The 13,451-nt window shown below is 48.9% G+C and overlaps 2 protein-coding genes across 12 annotated transcripts in view; both read right to left on the bottom strand.

Moving 5' to 3' along the window:
* The window catches only part of LOC310693890 (uncharacterized protein), a gene marked incomplete at its 5' end in the record, with an annotated part of 32,640 nt that extends 28,207 nt beyond the window's left edge, over positions 1-4,433 (bottom strand). Inside the window, 5 exons of the mRNA XM_083476285.1 lie at positions 468-1,580; positions 2,401-2,482; positions 3,073-3,176; positions 3,699-3,825; positions 4,401-4,433. Of these exons, the coding sequence (XP_083332411.1) occupies positions 468-1,580; positions 2,401-2,482; positions 3,073-3,176; positions 3,699-3,825; positions 4,401-4,433 (1,459 nt within the window). The remainder of the gene's footprint in view (positions 1-467; positions 1,581-2,400; positions 2,483-3,072; positions 3,177-3,698; positions 3,826-4,400) is intronic.
* A 3,653-nt stretch (positions 4,434-8,086) lies between these two features.
* Positions 8,087-13,451, bottom strand: part of OSBP2 (oxysterol binding protein 2) — a gene marked incomplete at its 5' end in the record, with an annotated part of 155,889 nt that continues 150,524 nt past the window's right edge. For all 11 annotated transcript variants that reach the window (XM_083478548.1, XM_083478551.1, XM_083478553.1 and 8 more), the window contains one exon: positions 8,087-12,743. In XM_083478548.1, coding sequence (XP_083334674.1) covers positions 12,601-12,743 — 143 coding nt within the window. In that variant the 3' untranslated portion in view covers positions 8,087-12,600. The remainder of the gene's footprint in view (positions 12,744-13,451) is intronic.

Below are 13,451 nucleotides of genomic sequence, written 5' to 3'. Positions count from 1 at the left end.
AAACCCGTTCTGAATTACTGCATCAGCAGAGTACAGATATAAATCCCTAACGTGGATTGACTGGAAAACAGCAGCTGGCTTATCCAAACATCCTTGGAACCAAAAATCATGGGCACACAATGAGCACAATATCGCAGCCGGACCCGAGTTCAAGTCCCTCATCTGCCACAGACACTCTGTGGTGCTGGTCATGTCACCCAACATTTTTAAGCCTCAGTTTCCCCCCTTAGTTAAAAGGCAGAGTGACCTGATCCAAAGAGTTGTTATAAAGACAGCAGAACCCTTAAAACACACACAAATCAGGGCTGAGGAACACCTGGCCAGCCAGGTGTTGTTGGACTACAACTCACATCATTCCTGACCATTCTAGCTGCTGGGTCTGATGGGGTTTGGAGTCCTACAATATCTGGAGGGACAAAGGCTCCCTAACCCAAATGATGCAAGGGAACGATCCTGCTCCAACTCACACTCCTTTGATTCCCAAGCCTCATTGTGCCCATCTGTGCAATGGGCATCCATGATCCATTCCTTCCTGCATCCCATACAGTCATCACTGGCTGAGCCCAGAGCCTTATGGGAATACACAGTAGCCCGAGTGGCACCACTGTCCATGCCGATCTCTGATAGAGCTGGCCTCTGTGTTTTACCAGAGCCCCAGGCTCCCTGTGGATGAAGACACAAAGGGGTTTTTGATCCACCTCCATCCTCTTCATTAGAGGGTACCAAAGATGCTCTGATGGTGCACGGGCAGGCCACATCCAACGAACCCCTTGGGCAGCTGGACCGCTCCACGGGGTGGCTGCATCCTGCTGTCCCCACAGATGGGGACCCACAATCCAAAACAGTTTTTACATTAGACGCTGGGAGCAGCTGGGAAGGCCTCAAATCTTCAAGCAGCAACGGGCTCTCTGTATTTTCGTGAGGATCCTGAACCCACTCGAAGGAGTCCTCTGAACCTCTTTGCTCCTGCTGTGGCCCCAGGAAGATGCTTCGCGGAGAGATCTCCGAGCCCAGAGACCCCTCCCCAGAGCTCAGGGGCCTGAGCTGAAAAACCTTCTTCCATGTCTCATCCGTGGACCACTTCCGACTAAGCCATGAGATCTGCTCTCCTAGAGACTCTGCGCTCTTAATTCTGCACGGGATACACAACGGTGGAGCATCTCTCGAACTGCCAGCCAGCTCCTTCTCCTGGTCCCATTCCTCCTCAGACCCTCCCTTAGGCAACTGGGCGATTCCTTGCTTTCTTGCTGAATCTACCGAGAGACAATCCGAGGCTGCTTTGTAGTCCGCGAAAGGCGAAGAAGTATTAACTGGATCTCGAGTAGCGTGTTGTAGAGGCCCCGAGTCAAGAGCCAAGGCACTGCTCTCCTCTTCAGAGCCGGGCAGGGGATCCACCAGGACCTCGTTAAACTTGGCCGCAAAGTCTTCCGTGCAAACCGAGTCCGATCTGCTCCTGTCTCCTAGGGCGGCCCCCAAGTCGAGGAAACGCACCAGCCACCAGGCACAATCCTCTTCCCAAGAGGACGGATCTTCCCCCGGAGAGGCCTCTCTGTCCCTGACCCCAGAGCATCCGTCCAGATCTGCACGGAGGAGAAAGCAAACGGAGAGAGCAGTGAGCTTCCTCCCGGATCAGAATTCATACCTGCGAAATCTCTCCCAACGATGGCGCACCTGCGCTAGCAAGGAGGCAAGTTTCTACTCCCCCGCAGAAGATCTTGCCAGGGCCACAGGATGGATGGAGCTCGTTTATTTGGCGATCTAACCAGGGTTCAGATTTGCCCAGCGGGTGAAGGAGCAGAGCACAGCCAGTGACCAAAACCCCACAGATTCAGGACCACAAATGAAACGTCCATTTACTGATGCACAATGCTTCATTCAAAGGGTATGATTATCTTCATCTGGAAAGGCAATTCTGTCTGATGCAGAAACTCTTTGCAGCAGGGAGGCAGAAGAAGGCACCGATCCAAGCTACCAGTGTTGTTGTCTGGCTTGGCAGCAGAAAAATCCAACGTGATGGGGTTTTTCTCCCCCCACCAATGTAGATTATTTTAGCGTTCCAATGGATTCTTTTCCAAATTTGAATGTCCGACACAGGCCAGACTACTTACGTATACACTGTCCTCCCACCCCACACCCTTCCTCCCAAGAGCTGAAGTTGGTGAATCATAAGGTTTTCCTATTTTATCCTCAAACTAACCGTGCGATGTAGACTAGACTGAAAGGAAGCTGGCCTTCATCACTGAATTGGGGATTTGTGACCAGGTCTCTCCCTGGCTTAAGTCTTACACCTAAGACATGCAGACCAATAAATAAATTGTGCCCAGTTTGCAGAAGGGAAGACTGAGGAAAAGAGGCTTGGGACATGGTTAAAGGTCAGCCTGCGGAGAGGGTAGGTCTTACCTGCTGTGGCATTAGTGCCCGCAGTTTTCTTGAGAGAAGCCTTCCCACTGTCACTGCTGCCCTTGATTATTCCGCTGGGTTCCTGAACATAGGGGTGGAGATGAAAAAACACATTTACTTTGTTGGTCTTGGATAGGGAGCGATGCAAGAAGATGCTTTATGCTGTGTGAGACCACCGGCCCATCTTGTTAAGTGTTGTCTGCACTGACTGGCAGCAGCTCTCCAGGGTTTCAGACCAAGGTTATTCCCAGCCAGGGATTGAACCTGAGACCTTCTGCATGCAAAGCAGATGCTCTACCACTGAGCAATGGCCCCTCGCCCATCATAGAAGGTGGTCTTATATGGAGTCAGACCAGCTGGTCCACCTAGCTCCATGCTGTCTACACTGACTGGCAGCAGCTCTCCAGGATTTCAGGCAAAGGGACATTCCCAGTCCTACTTGGAGAAGCCAGGGATTGAAGCTGGGACCTTTCTGCAAGCAAAGTGGATGCTCTACCCACTGAGCTAAGTGCACGGGACAGCAGGACAGCACCAGGACTGCCATGGATAATAGGTCTCACCCTGGAAAAGTCTCCCTTCGTAATCCAGGGTATCTTTTAGTCAGGGCTGTATAAACCCAGCGTTGCCCAACGAACAACTCCAGACAAGCCCATCCCTTCCCTACCTACTTACCTGGAGCTGGCTGAGTTGAGCATCAATAGAATCTAGCAGGTAATCACAGTGATCCTTCGCCCAAGGTCCTGGTCTCTCGGGAACGGAAGACATTATTATCACTCCTAGGAAGGGGACAAAAGGCAAAGAATCTGGGCCCACAGGGGCAAGGAGGCTCCCTTGGCCCTGCAAAGAAACCCAACGTCCAGGCGCTGGGGGACAGGTTTATTTTTATTTTATTGACCAGGATTTATGTACTGCTTAATCATTGGTACCTCTACATGAAATAAGACATTAAAATTATCAGTAAAGTGGGGTGTTTAAAACAAGGCTCCATATCGTGCAGTTTTAAGAAGCCTGCCAAAGAATCCTAGGAAATGAAGTTGCTGGCAGAGCTCTTCCGATGTTCTTATTGCAAAGCCCCGTCAAATGGCTTCTGTGCAAAACTATAAACCGGGCTCCCAAATGAACGAGAGTTTTCAACTTTATGGGGGCGATGGCGCGGGAGTCTCGCTCTTTCCATCTATGGATTGGAGTAAAAGTTTCTGCCTGCCGGGCTCCTCCTTAGGAGGAAGTGTGGGCCGGGTGGGAGCTCCGGGCTACGTCCGAGGGTCACTCACGGCAGCTCGGGGCTCCGCATCACTCACCCGTGGCCCCGAGGCCGCGCCGCGCATCCCTCCGCCGCGCCCCAGCGCGGGGCCGCCTCTGCAACCGTGGAACGTCCCCGGCCAGGGTTGCCAGGCAACCGTGGAACGCTGGGCAGCCGGAGCGCTCCTATTGGTGAAGTGTCGTGCCCGTTGCCAAACAACGCGGCTCGGCGGAAAGTTGCAAGAGGTGGCGGGAAGGGGTGCGTCTCTGTCGCGCTGCAGAGACCCACCATTGTGGCTGGCGGGGGGGGGGGGGAGACAGGCGTTAATGGTAAAGGGTGCCTTTGTGCATGTGCAAAGCGCTTCTCCTCGGCAACCACTCGAGTCTCTAGCATTAAGGGAAAGCAAGGCTATAAGCATGGGCGTAGCCAAGGGAGGGGGGCAGATCCGCAAAAAGTATTGAAAGTACTCAATTACTTCCCCCTAGATTCCTGCCCTCCCCCGCGCCCTAGGAAGCTTGCTTCCCGTAATGTCGTCTTTTGGGAGTATTTTAACCCGTGACTCCCCCCCCCCAAAAGCTCAACGACTGCTTGAGGAGGCGGGATCTCCTTTAAAAAAGCTCCTAAAAGAAATCTTTGGCTTCCCAACAAAAATCCTGGCGAAGCCCATGGCTATAAGGCTGTAGTCTGCAGATCCAAGGGTCAACTATGATCTGTAAATAAGGGGGGAATGCGCCACAAGGGGGTACTGTTGGTCTTATACCTCCACCCAGCTTTCTCCTGGGACCACAACCATTTTGCAAGCGCACCTCCCATCTGACCCTTTTTACAGCTATACAGTGGTACCTCGGGTTAAGTACTTAATTCGTTTCGGAGGTCCGTTCTTAACCTGAAACTGTTCTTAACCTGAAGCACCACTTTAGCTAATGGGGCCTCCCACTGCTGGCGCCCCACGGCCAGAGCACGATTTCTGTTCTCCTCCTGAAGCAAAGTTCTTAACCCGAGATACTATTTCTGGGTTAGCGGAGTTTGAAGGGTATGTAACCGGAGGTACCACTGTAATGCAGTGTAGAAAGGGATTTTTGTGTAGGTGGAGACCAGAAGTCCTGCACACGCACAGCTGCCGACAAGTACTTTGCTCCTTCCTGTTGCACCACCGCCACCAACTGCAGGGGCCTGAAAAGAGAGGGCATGAATGAGGTCTTCCTCCATAAGCCCTGAAATGAATGGTGGCTGCTGCACAGAGTTTATTTCATTTGAGTCCTGCACAGGCCTTCATAGAAGATCAAGGCCCCTGGAAAAGGAAAAGGTCCCAGGTAAAGCTTCACTTGTCATCCCCCAAATTGGTGAGCTTCATTTGACAGTGACACAAAACCAAGCCTTTAGTGTCATTGGCCTGGGCCTCTGGAATGCTCTTCCAAGAGATTCAGGGGGTGCACTTTCTGAAGAGCCTTCAAATGTGTTTTTTTTTAATGCTGCCAGGCTTATGCTGAAAATTAAGAAAAACATCTATAACAGCTGGTTGATGATCTGCAATCACACTTTTTATGTGATTTTGTGTGTGTGTATTTGTTGTACACTGCTTTGGTTTTTTTTATATGCAATTGCAGAATAAATGTATTTTATAAATAAATATGCACCACCTTCAGTTCCACGATGGAGGGCAGGATAAAAAGAAAACAAAATAGTTTTAAAAGCATCCCGCTAAAATGGTCCGTCTGTTCCTGAGGTCAAGAGCCCCCCTACATCCTTTTTCAAAACTGGTAGCGATGAACGGAAGCCAAGAAAAACTGCCTTCCCCTGACACAGCCGTTTCTCCAACCTAGTTCCTTCCAGCTGTTTTGGACTACAGCCAACTAGCATGTCACAGTCCAAAACCAACTGGAGAGCACTAGGTTGCAGAGATGGCTCTAGCAGCTGTGATGCCCACATGGAGTGGTGCCACCTAGCTTCAGCTGCTACTTACGGGACCGCCTCTCCTGGTATGTCCCGCAGAGGACCCTAAGGTCCATGAATAATAATAGCTTAAAGGTCCAGGGCCCTAAGGAAGCCGGGCTATCCTCCACCAGGGCCAGGGCTTTTTCAGTGACTGCTCCGACCTGGTGGAATGCTCTGCCCCACCAGACTAGGGCCCTGCAGGACTTGATCTCCTTCTGCAGGGCCTGTAAGAAAGAGCCACTCCGCCTGGCCTTCAATTTGAATTAGCCTGATCCTCTATTCTCTTTTCCCTTTCCTCTTCTATGAAGAAACCCTTTCTGGGACCCCACATTTAAATTCTTCCCTGGTCTCCTTGCTGGCCCTAGTAGGACCAACTTGGCAACTTAGCCCTGGTGATCATTTGATGTCTACTGATTGGTTTTGTTCTTTTTTTCCTTCCCAAAATGACTCCTGAATTTTAGGATTTTATTGATGCTGTATTTTATGGTGTTTTATGCTGTTTTTAAGTTGCATTTTAATCAATGTTTTATATTTGCTGTTAGCCACCCTGAGCCCGGTTTTTAAATTGGGTATAAATAAAATAAAAATATTTATTATAATGGAGGAGGAAACAAGGTCCCCTTGGAATCCACTGGAATGATAAGTAGCCACTCAGGCAATTGCAGGGATGCAGTAAAGTTTCCTTAAGAAACAGTTCATTGCCTATCATTGTGATTAGGCTGGGCTTCATGGTGCTTCTTGTGGCTTCAAAGAAAATTTGTGGGGGGATGTCTTCAGCGGCCTTTCCTACCCATATTTCCAGCTAATCAAGGCCCTCAGGCACTAGGTAGCCCCCCTCCCATTACCACCTGCAACTTAATTCGACCAAGATCCAAGACCCAGAAGCTTTTGCCAAATCCAGATGGGAAAATGGGAAGTTATAATACAAAGCAGCATGCCTCTGAGCACGTGCAGTGTGTATTTCCTTCCAAAGTCAACTGACCTCGCAGGTGGAAGAACAGAGAACCGTGAGCCCCTGAACTTTCCTTTTTACACATTCACCACTAATGAGCGACCTTTAAGCTGCCCATCGCTTCCAACTTCAGTGAATTCTCAGCTATCGGGCAATGGTTCTCCAAGCCAGGGATGGGGAACTGGTGGCCCTCCAGATGTTTTTTGACTCCCCACTGGCCTCAAGCAGCACAGCCAATGGTTAAGGGGTGATGGGGGAGTTGCAACATCTGGAAGGCCAGAGGTTCCAAATGCTGCTTCCAAACCAAGAAACAGCCCAACCTCCCTATGATCCCCCACCTTTGGGCAGAAGCGATGGGTCGGAGCACAGTTTAAGGTTTAAAACTCCTGAATCCACTTTTTTTATTATTACTGTGTCAGCGAAGAGGGAGCGCTCACAATAATATTTGTTCGAAAGTATTACATTCAACCAGCATTTATAGTAGAATGACATTAAAATCCTCTGGTTGGACAAAAGTAGAAAAGACCAGGAAGACGGTGCTCTTGTTAAGTGTCGCTGTCACGCAGGAGAGGACAGGAAGAGGCTCTTGGTTAAAGGGGCTGCTTTGCCGAGTGACTCCCCTGCTGCGATTAAACTCCCCAAATTTGGGTGCCATGCCTGGCTGCAAAGCTTCCGTGGACAGCAGGAGTGGGTGGCAGGTTGCTGAGGAGAAAGGACATTTCTGCACCTTCCCCAGTAATGCTAGGAAGTGAGTTCAAAGGAAAGGAATGGAAGCCCACAAACCTCCCAGACTGATATTTCCCCTGCAATATAACACTCTTACAGAGCATGGCAGGGACGCGGGTGGTGCTGTGAGTTAAACCACTGAGCCTAGGACTTGCCGATCAGAAGGTTGGCGGTTTGAATCCCCGCGACGGGGTAAGCTCCCATTGCTCGGTCCCTGCTCCTGCCAACCTAGCAGTTCGAAAGCACGTCAAAGTGCAAGTAGATAAATAGGTACTGCTCTGGCAGGAAGGTAAACGGTGTTTCTGTGCGCTGCTCTGGTTCGCCAGAAGCGGCTTAGTCATGCTGGCCACATGACCTGGAAGCTGTACGCCGGCTCCCTCGGCCAATAAAGAAGAGATGAGCGCTGCAACCCCAGAGTCGACCACGACTGGACCTACTGGTCAGGGGTCCCTTTACCTTTACAGAGCATGGCATTTTAACATTTCTTCCCATGTTCTCCCCCTTTTATTTCTTAAAGGCAGACTGTGGAGTTGTGCCATCTCTAGTCAAGCCACTGTCATTTGCTCAGGGTTCGGGCCAAAGACTCAGCTCTTTGGCTTGGTCCGTTGGGCAGTATATTCTGCTTTGGGAACAGGATGTCCCGTTCCTGCTCCAATCCCTGCACATTCAGGTGCTGGTGCCTAATGAGCCTAGCCTGCACTTGTCAGGTTTCATTTATTTAAGCGGCAACGAGACCTTACTACCGCCGAGTTGAAGATAAGAGGGAAAGTGACAAACTGCTTTGCTAAGACTCACCGTCAAGTAAGCACAGACAATAAGGCGTTAGAAAGAGCTGTGATTCCCAGTCCGTTTTATTTTTTTTAAAAAAATGAAACTGAATTAGGCCTTTAAAGTGAAAACAAAAGCAAAGCAAGAAACCCCTGTATCTTTTATTTTTTTACAGCATTAAAAACTGAACTGAGAAAGAGTGTACAAAGAGTTGAAAACCACTGCTTGCTCGGTTGCTCCGGCTCTAGGTAAAAGAGCATCTTAGGAAGAGCGGCATCCAGGTGTCTTCAGCAACCTCCCCTCTCTTACCTGGTGCTTTCCAGATGTTTTAGACTACAACTCCCATCAGCCCCAGCCAGCACGGCGAAGTGATCTTGGGGGCTGATGGGAGCTGTAGTCTAAAACACTGGGAGGAAACCAGATTAGGAAAAGCTTGTGCAGAATAATCCATCTGAGGCGGTCCAGCAGACTGGATCACGTAGGCTCGGAGTTTCTGGGAAAATGCTACACTTTGTGGCAGGGGAAAGAGTCAGTCTGGCAAAAAGCCAAACACCCATCGTCCTCAACTATTGGAGAGCAGCTCCTCACAATGCAACAGACCTGTTTTAATTCTCCAGCAAGCCATTCCCATTTCTGTAGATGGTGCATCAGCTGTCTGGAAAAAAACGAGACCCCCACATTGCAGAACTGTCTCCTGCTGCAGAAAGTAAAAGGTGAAGAAACGTAATCCCTGGAGGGAGATATCCTTTCCTGTCCCACTGTGACTTCAGACCAAATAGGTTGGTGGGTTTTTCAAGCATTAAAAACAAAACATGCCATACTTGTACAGGTAATGGACGCAACAACAAAAAATGGTTTCTGTGCCCACGTTGGTGCAACAACGGCTCTGTCGCTTCCCCTTTCGATTCTGGAAAAACAACACCCGTTTGCAGCCTCAGAGCTCACAGAACTGCCTCCACGCTAGGCTGTATATATGAACAGGGGAAAGTCAATTTTCAAAAAGTGTGTTTGAAAGAAATCCTTTATCCAAATTAAATCCCTCTCTCAATTCATTTGGAGTACAACTGTTCTACACACACACACACACATCAGATTTTCAAGAACGGCATCGAACTTCTTTCGCTTTTGCCCACGAGTTTTGCAGCATGTTGTTGTTACCTAAGAAAAACTACCCTTGTCGAAGACATAATGCTGACTCGATCGAGACGTTATCTATATATACGTATATATATATAGCGGTTCGTGGTGGGCTTTGGCAACACTGCTGCAGCAGGTTTGACTTTTAAAAAAATAAATAAAAATTCAGACGCACACATTTACATTCCCACCCCCTGCCAGGATACAGGAGTGAGGGGAAACAAATCCAAAAGAAGCACCCCAAAAGTGGTAGTACCTTGAGTAATTTTTTTCAAGTAAAACACAGGAGGAACACTGCATCAGAAGCTACTGTTTTGGCTTGATGGGAATTTTCAGGAACAGGAAATGTGTTGCTCTCTTTAGAAAGGGGTGGTTTCTTCTTCTAGATTTGGGTGCGGGGGAACCTTTGGCTCCCCAGATAAACTCCCATCAGATCCAGCAAGCATGGCCCATGGCTGGGGACGATGGGAATTGCATTGCAGCAACATCTGGAGGGCCAAAGCTTCCCCACACTGGATATGGATCAGCCTTCCCCAGTAGTCCAAAACATCTGGAAGCGCACAGGTTTGGGGGAGGCCGAGCAATCGGGACACTTGGAAGCATTATCTACCGGGAGCATCTCCTTTTAAACACCCGCTGGGAGAAACGGGCTTGCTCAAGAGGAAGCCGGCGCACACCCGGCCTGCTGAATCTATTCAGTCTGCGGCTTTGGAGCAAATGTTAGCAAGGCAAGACCCTTATCTCCTCTCTCTATGTATAAATCAATGGTCTGGGGGCACAATCCTGGAGACCGCTCTCCTGCGCAAGCCGTCGAAATGAACAGGAGCTCAGCATGGACGGTGCCTCTAACCTCGACACTTTTATTTTTCTCGTTAAGAAAGAAAGCGAGACAGAGGACACCTACCCTGAAAAGAGGAATCAAGATTCACCGTACATGTAATTTGCACTATAAAAAGAAAATTCAGACAGAGGCACACACCCGTCTTCATTATTATCCCCCCCTACTTTATGTACCATATAAATTTAAACAAAAATAATTTTATATATATCTTTATATATATAATATATATAAATTAGAAGCAAATAAATAATTAAGATTAAAGAGCACACTGAAATCAGCTGTTGGCATACTGATGTTCAGTCACTACAGTTACATTGTACGGTGTGTATATGCGTGTTTGTGTGTGTGTGTATTTGCACAGGTTATGTAGATTTGTATAAATATATAAATATACTGTGCAAAGGTGTGTGTGCATGTATATACATATATACTTGGAAACGCAGAGAGTAAATATCAGTTCCTACAGGTGCTGTGAGGGAAAGGGTTTTTGGAAATCCCTCTGGGAGATAACCTGACTCAGGACCTCCCCTTTGCAATCTGGGGGCAGAGAGTGAAGCCCTGAAGTTCGTTATTGCTCGTTTTCTCCCCGCCGCCCTGCAAAAATGTGCCTGGCCACAAGAAACCCACTGGTTCCTGCATCTGTCAAGATGTGATTTTGTGAGCCAGAGGACTGGGCGGCTCTGTTATTTTCCAAAGGCAAAAGGCCTTATGGACCCTGTTCAGTTCTCAAAAAGAGCCGCCAGGCCCATTGGACGTAAGGGACATTTGTCCCAAGCACCATTCTTTCACAGGGAAACACCAGGCAGCCAGGCCTTCGGCATCGGCAAACCAGCCGGTTTGAAAGAGGGACGTGCAAATCCAGGTGCCAGGCAGAACTTCCCTGGAACACCCCCCCAAAAAACCCAGAACTAGGGCCTGCTTGTGCAAGTTCTGGTCAGGGGAGAAAGGTGGTCAGCCGGGCAATTTAAGAACAGCTGGCAAAACGGTATCAATGCCTCTGCGATTTCAGAGAATGGGGGTTTGTCGGCAGCTCAGTGGCTAGCCTTGAATGACAAACGGGGGCAGGAGAGAGAATGCGTTGCTCTGAGAAAGACAGAGAGAGCACATTTTGACTTGCTACTTGTGAGGCATCTGGGATGAAGGCGTTTGTCCTTGGAAAACCCACTTTCCCCTTGACTGCAGCAGAGGGCAGCGCCCCCTGGCATCTTCGCCAGCTCCGCTCTCTGCATCCTCCAGAGTCACCAGGCCTCTGATGAAGAGGACAGCAAGCAAGGAGAGGGAGCGTCCGTGTGTGCTTCCTACAAAGATGGCGCCAGCGAGGCCCACAGAGGTGTCTCACGTTTGCGCATGGAGAGAGTGCTGCCCAGATGCGCCTCGCCACCGGCGTCACATTGATCCACGGCGCCAGGGGCTCGGCAGTTTGTTGTGACTGCTGGCTGTGTGAATGAGCAGCCTTGTGGTTGTGTGATGGAGAAGGAGGGTGCTGTTTCTAACCAAATAGAGTGTGGGGGAGCCTTCAGTTCCACCCTGCCTGGGCTTGCACCCAGCTCCTGTGCCGTAATCTCAAAGTGAGGGGGGGGGTAGGAACTAGCAAGATGGCATTGAGGCGTGCCAGGGTTCATCTCCAGCTCTCCCCAAGCCTAGCCGCACCGGGAAAGGCCTTTCGGAAAAGAACAACCAGCTGGCAAAAGGGGGACTTCTCTCCCAAGGGGGTGATTACAGAACCAAAATTAAATGGCCATACACGCCCCAACACACAAAACCGCCCAGAGACTTGATTTTTAAAGACAAAGTAACAAAAATATTGCCTGTTGACCGATACTGGATCCAAGTACTCCAAAAAGCATGGGAGGGAACTTAAACCACAGTTGTCAGAACGCTGCTCCAACCCTTCTCCAAAGATGCAAAACTCAAAATGGGGTTGGGGAAAGTTATTGGCTTGTTAACTCCCCCCACACACACCCCCGGACACCGCACTTTCTCCCTAGAATTTAGGACCCATCTGGGACGTGGCTTAGGGAGTTGCTGCATCTAGAGAAAAAGAACCTGAATTATACGTATACTATTTTATATATAAAAGATATTTCAAGTCCCCAGAGCACAAATGAGAAAGAAAGAAAAAAAGAATCAAACATACATCATTCCCCCACAAATACGTGCATCTTTGGAAATGTCAGAGCTTCGGTTAAGAGAACCGGAAGCTCAAAATATGTAAGGAGGCTGCATCTCCTGATGCAGCAATAAATAGGCCAGGCTTAAAAAGAAAAGGGGGAAAAATAATCCATCATCTCTCAATCCTAATTGGTAGCTTTAAAAAGTCACTTAAAAGGAAAAAAAACACACACCCCCAAATGCCATTTCATTAGTGCATAAAAATAGGTTTGGAATTCCCTGTTTGGTTTTCGTCTTGCAGTTTTTCTCTTTTCTTTTTTTTAAAAAATCTGCATTTATTTAAACTCTTGTGTGTTTCTTTGAAGTGTGTGTTGACCAGCAGGTCGTTGCCTGGAGTGCTTCTGCTACCAGCTCTTCTTTCCCGTGGGCAGGATGAGGAGGGAGGCTCCCCTTCCGCCCCGGGAGATGCCAGTCCGGCTCAGAAGCCGCTCAGAATATATTGGGGCATGCACTCCATTGCTGCTCCTCCTTCGCTTCCCAGTATCCACCTTTGTAAACGCACATCAGCTCCCCGGTGACTGGGTCGACCTTCCGCTCAAACCACAGCGGGCTGTAGCCTCTGTAGTCCTTGCCTGTAAAGAAAAGGAAGAGGGAAGAGGTTAACACAGCGGTCTTGGAATTTACGTAAGAAGAGTCCTGTTCTCGCAGTGGCCAACCAGGTGCCTGTGGGAAGCCAGGACCAGAGCACATTTCTCCTTCTTATGGTCTCCAGCAACTGGCATTCAGAAGCATCGCTGCCTCCATCTGTGGGGGCAGAGGACGTCCATCATGGCTAGGAGCAGTGGTTTTTTTAAGGGGGGACAACGACACAGGGGTACGCATACCCCTAAACATTTTGTGAATCTAACGGGAGAAGATACTAAAAAAATTAACAGTTTTAGTTTCTAGCACAGTGAATCGCCAGTTCCGTTGTTACCCCCGATGGTGGCCTCATTTTCTGTCATGGTGTTTCCTGAGTCTCGGACAGAAGCGGGCGTTTAATGTGTGAAGCAGTGTGGAATGCATTTAGACACTGTAGCCAACTTAACGTTTCTATAATTGGTAGGCCCTCCCCTTTGTTTAAGCCTTCAGTGTATGAAAATTCATGGTTTTTGAAAGGATATCTGGTAACGGACACCAACAGCAAGCAGAGGAACCGGGAAGATGTTAGTGCACACAATCTCATGCCAATGTGGAAGTTTCTGTGAGCTGTCAGCTGTGTAATATGAGGTAATGCATGTTCTCTGTACTTTTGTCCGTTTACCGTATTTATTTTTCCTGATTTGAACTATAAAATGGTG

This window comes from Podarcis liolepis (assembly GCF_965112155.1).
Source record: "Podarcis liolepis genome assembly, chromosome: 15".
Taxonomy (NCBI): Eukaryota; Metazoa; Chordata; class Lepidosauria; order Squamata; family Lacertidae; genus Podarcis; species Podarcis liolepis.
The sequence above is the reverse complement of the archived record's forward strand: the minus strand, read 5'-3'. Positions and strand labels throughout refer to the sequence as shown.